The 5093-nt window shown below is 34.4% G+C and overlaps 1 protein-coding gene across 1 annotated transcript; it reads right to left on the minus strand.

Annotated features, from left to right (window-relative positions):
* Nucleotides 1-698: 698 nt before the first annotated feature.
* Nucleotides 699-1777, minus strand: LOC124843078 (signal peptidase complex subunit 1-like). The gene is made up of 2 exons (XM_047319715.2): nt 1640-1777; nt 699-1161 (listed from the first exon to the last, which is right to left on the minus strand). The coding sequence occupies exon 2, from the start codon at nt 1159-1161 to the stop codon at nt 880-882; it is 282 nt and encodes a 93-aa protein (XP_047175671.1). The 5' UTR covers nt 1640-1777; the 3' UTR covers nt 699-879.
* Nucleotides 1778-5093: the final 3316 nt, after the last annotated feature.

Here is a 5093-nt window from a genome sequence, read left to right on the forward strand (position 1 = left end):
GATTTCTTTGAAATCCATAAACAATGACAGGCCCATATTGCAACTCAATCAAGGAAAGTAGCACCAAAGGAAAAAAAAGTCACAGTTAAAGAGATTAATCCTATTAATAGATTTAGGAAACAGTAATAAAACCAATAGACTTGATCGCATTTTGGTCCCCTACTTTCTCAAAAATCACCAATATAATATCTTTAAGTATTCGGTGTCAATATGGAACAAAATAGCATACTTAAAATGTGCAAATTCCGTTGAAATTAAAGATCATCAATGGAATCCATAAATCAACAAGGTCTATCAACTATGAAGATTCTAACAAGCATCAAATCAATTGATGAGTCTAGACGAAAGGTTATATCTTGAATAGCTAACAAAATCATTTGGGTAAGGACAATACTTAGATTCTCTAATCTAAGCACGGGTTCACAATGATAATCAATGTTCTCCTTTGATGGAAACCTTAATTATGCAGATTGTGAACATAAAACTCTGATTCTAAATGAAAAACGGTACCAAAAGTATGTTAGATCTGCATCTAAGAATTGTCCTTCAGGTATACCTCATGAGAATGATTAAAATTGGACACTAAAACTAAAACCACAAACAATCAAGGATAAAGAATCAGAATCCAAATGTTCCCCAACCCCATCATCGAAACAAAGTCTAAAAGCTACCAAAAGGTAAAAGAAAAAACAGGAAAATGGCAAACCAACACAACTAAACAAGTATAAGCTATGTCTAAAAGAAAGCAAATATATGGTTGCACACTGCACTATCCACTAAAGGGGAAAGGGGTGGGATGACAACAATAACCTCAAATTAGTGTCAAAACATCAAGTAGTTCAAAGATATATTATCCCACAAAGGCTAAAAATAAAAAACCTACTTCTTAACAGGTTTCTTCTTTTGAGTTACATTGGCAGAGGGTTGTGGCTTGGGGTGCTTTTCAGCCGCACTTGGATCCAACCAAATAAGGGGATGGCGATTGAAAAATGGCCAATTGGGGACAGTGAGCAACGTGGTGAAAACCACACCCCCAGCGTATATGAGAATCATCATTTGGAAAGATGCCATAACATATCCACTTGCAAATGCAATCACGGCAAATGCAAGCAACATTATCTGCATCATTTGCTCCGCTAGCTTTTGCCCTTGCCAATCCATCTAATCAACAACAATTATGAAAAAAAAAACGCAGCATCAGCAACCCTAAGCGGTAATCGAATCATATAATATAATCCCCCAAAATCAAGGTTTAAATGACCAAATTTAACTGCAATTTCCTGGAACAACAAGAACTTCGAAAATACAATAAGAACAACCACAGCTAAAAACCTGGCAAAATCATGAATGAAAAATCTACAACGAAAATTTCAATTGTTCTAGGAATTATCAAATAACACAAATTAGTGGATCAGATCTGGGATAACCATTACCTGCAGTGTGCAATAAAAAACCTAGCTAGGTCTACGATTTCAAATTTGGGGAAAGTGGAAATTGCGATGAAATGTGGATAAAAAGGATAATTATAGCGATGTTTAGCGAAATAAAACCCCGAAAGATGTCTTCTGCTTATTGAGGTGAATGATAAGGAAGGGAAAAAAAAGAGAGAAGAATAAAAAAGAAAAAAAAATAGTGATACCTTGAAGAAGAGAAGACTGAAGAGGAAGAAGATGATGTTGAACGCACGAAGTGAGACACTGAATCCCGCGGCGTACAGTTTTAATGTCCGAATTTACACCAAATTTCAACCCCTTTCTTTGCTCATTATACAGTAAATACAAGGTTAAATTAAACCATAAGTTCAAAATTATTTTTAAACCTAAAAAATTCATCATTATTTTCTTTTCGATTTATAAATCGTGTTAACTAAAGTCAATAATTCAAATGTCATTAAAATTCTAAAAATATAAACATTCAATTAATAATTTTTACATATTTTCTTTTGCAGCAAGATAGTTACATATTATTTTAGTTTAATTGTATAATGGAACTTTAAATTATTAAAAAATATCTCCATATTTAATAAAATCGCAGCAAAATTTGAATGAGAGCTTAACTTCAAATCATGTCATCAATAACTTATAAATTCATAAGCCTATTTACAAATTTGTAGATTCCCAAAACTTTTTAATAATTAGTTCTAATTTGTTTTCTGAAAAAAATATTTTGCGAGTTTTATTCACTACCAATACTGTAAATATCTAATTTAAATAGGAACGCTAACCATATGTTTTAATTAAAATTAAATTATTACCAAGAAAAAACACACATTACACATTTTTTAAACAAAATAGATAATTATAAAATAATCATTGTAATAATTACTAAAATAAAAAATTATCGTTAAATTTATATTAAAATTATAGAAAATGTGTATAAAAAAATTTATACTTTAATAAATTTACAATATTTTATTTCTACAATAAAATCAATTGAAATATGTTTATCACAATTCCCATTTATAATGGGTAGTTTTTTAGAAAAAAAAAATCAATTAAATCCATTATATTTATGACAGTGAAAAAGATTAAAAATCTATATAAATCACAATCTTTTAATAATTCAATAATGAGTTTCCTTTAATCATAGAAAATGTGTATATAAAAAATGTATACTTTAATAACTTTACAATATTTTATTTATACAATAAAATATGCTTATCACAATTCCCATTTATAATGCACTAGTAAAAAAACAGTTTTTTAACGCGCCTAATATGCTTCGGTTTTCAAAAACCCGAAGCGTATTAAAATACAGTGACATTTTTATAATTAAAACGAATTTATACGCCTCGGTTCAGTAAGAATCGAAGCCTATGCGCTATACGGTCTCGGTTATTTATGAAACTGAAGCATAAAACCCTCTGCGATAAGCCCTACTGCTTCGGTCTTCTACGAACCGATGTCATTTGGGAATTTATGTTTCGATTTGCGTTTTAACCGAGGCATAATCTTCGTGTATAGGTTATCTCTCGAGACTTTCCTCCCACATCCATTCACGGTTTCTCTTCTTCGTGCAAACCCTATTCTTCACCTCTATTAGGTTCTTCATCTCTCGTCCAACGGATGGCGGTGCAACGGCAGAGGTGCGACCCATGGGGGTTTCGAGTTCGCGCAGCAGCGGCGACCCGCAACGTCGACTGTGACGGCGAGATCCTTCAGAGCTTGTAACAGTGGTGGTTGTTCGCTGTACCCATGGGGGTTTCGAGTTCGCGCAGCAGCGGCGACCCGCAACGTCGACTGTAACAGCGAGATCCTTCAGAGCTTGTGACAGTGGTGGCTATTCGCTGTTTTCATCTCGCGGCAGAGGAGGTTGGAGATCTGTTCTTTATCGCCAAAGGATGGCAGATCTGGTTCGCGTGGGCTGCAGATGCGAACGTCGGAAAGAATGTTGCGGAGGCGAACGTCGCAGGATTTGCGATGAGGTTCGAAGGAGGTAGAGAAAGGTTCGATTTTGGAGGCGGAAAAGGACTTTGTCTGGCGTAGCTCCGTGAAGGCGGGTGGGCGGAAGAGGGCTTGAAGGGTGGCGGCGGCGGTGGATGGAGGTTTGCGGGCAGTGGCGGGTTTGCTGTTGTTGTTCGGGTCGAGGAGGGCGAGGCGTTCGCAGAGGCATGAGGGACAGAAGCCGGTGAAGGCTTCGTCGGGGTGGCGGGGGCAGGAGGTGGAGGGGCGGTGGGCCTGCGACGGTTGGGGTGGCAGGGACACTCTTATTTTCTATTTTTCTGCAACTTTTTCTTCTTGATGGTTGTTTGTCTTTTGTGTGTGCCAGAGATCTTGAAGAAGTTGAATTATTGACATCAATTGTTGTGTTATCAAATGTTGTTGAATGATATGATATCATGTGATGGTTTTGTGGGAGGTTTGATCAGAAAAGCAACAAAGGAAATTAACCAGTTGTTTTATATAGATGTCTTCAATTTGAGTTCCACAGAGAAAAGAGAAAAGATATGGCTTGGTGCAATGTTCTAGAGATCTCACAAACGAAGGATACAGAGAGTGTGCTTGGAGACAATATTAGTTTTAGTGTGACAGGGTCAAAAATCTTGTGGCTCTTGAAACATATTCTGAACCTGAAGCAGAATCTCTGCCTCTTAAAAAACCAATTAATTACTCTTTGATATGGAGTTGCTGATTCACCACATAATGGAAGTGCTTATTTTTGATTGCGAAATCCTCCATTGCGGTATATCCGAAGAGCATACTACCTCGGTTCAAAGGAACCGAGTTCTATTCCTATATTATTTTAACTCGGTTATATAACCGAGGCATAAAAGTGCAGACCTTTTACCTCGTTTGTATATGCTTCGGGTCAAGAACCGGTGCCTATAGGCTAAAATAACCGGTGCCATAGCCTCTTACTGTACTAGTGATGGGTAGTTTTTTTAGAAAAAAAAATCAATTAAATTCATATTATTTGTGATAGTGAAAAAAATTAAAAATCTATATAAATCACAATCTTTTAATAATTCAATAATGAGTTTCCTTTAAGTATAGTTACTTATATTAGATTTAAAGGGTTAAGTTTAAGATGCATTGAATTAATCTATTGTTACTTTTTTTAAAAAAACTTATAATCACATCTTTAGTTAATCGGTTAATTGTAAGATTTGATTACTTTTAATTAAATTTATATAAATAAGATCTGAAAAAATATAAAAAATATCAACAATTGATGCATTAGAGAGATAAAGAAATATACATAGATGATTTAACTTTACATAACTGTATTTTGGGTAACTAAAGTGAAAGCAAACTCAAATTGTCTATAGATGATATTGGGATGAATCATCTAATGACCCTAATGCAAGTATCATTAGATTGGAGACTTTTCAATAATTAGAGAAGCTGAGATCATAAGCTTGAAGAAGAAATAAATTGTTCTTGATGGAGAAAAGAATATGATAAAAGACAAGTTCTCTAGGCAACATATTGTTGAAGTCATCTTGTCAATATATCATTTAATAAATCATTTACTAATATTGTCTAATGATATCACCTTCGCTGGGATGTAAAGATATTCTATTAAAGTTAGGCTTCCTATGAAATAAAATTATTGTTAAGGTTATTATTCTGCATAACATATAAGAGGGTTAT

This window comes from Vigna umbellata, chromosome 1 (genome assembly GCF_029865625.1).
Source record: "Vigna umbellata cultivar VRB3 chromosome 1, Vumbellata_1.0, whole genome shotgun sequence".
In the NCBI taxonomy this organism is placed as follows: domain Eukaryota; kingdom Viridiplantae; phylum Streptophyta; class Magnoliopsida; order Fabales; family Fabaceae; genus Vigna; species Vigna umbellata.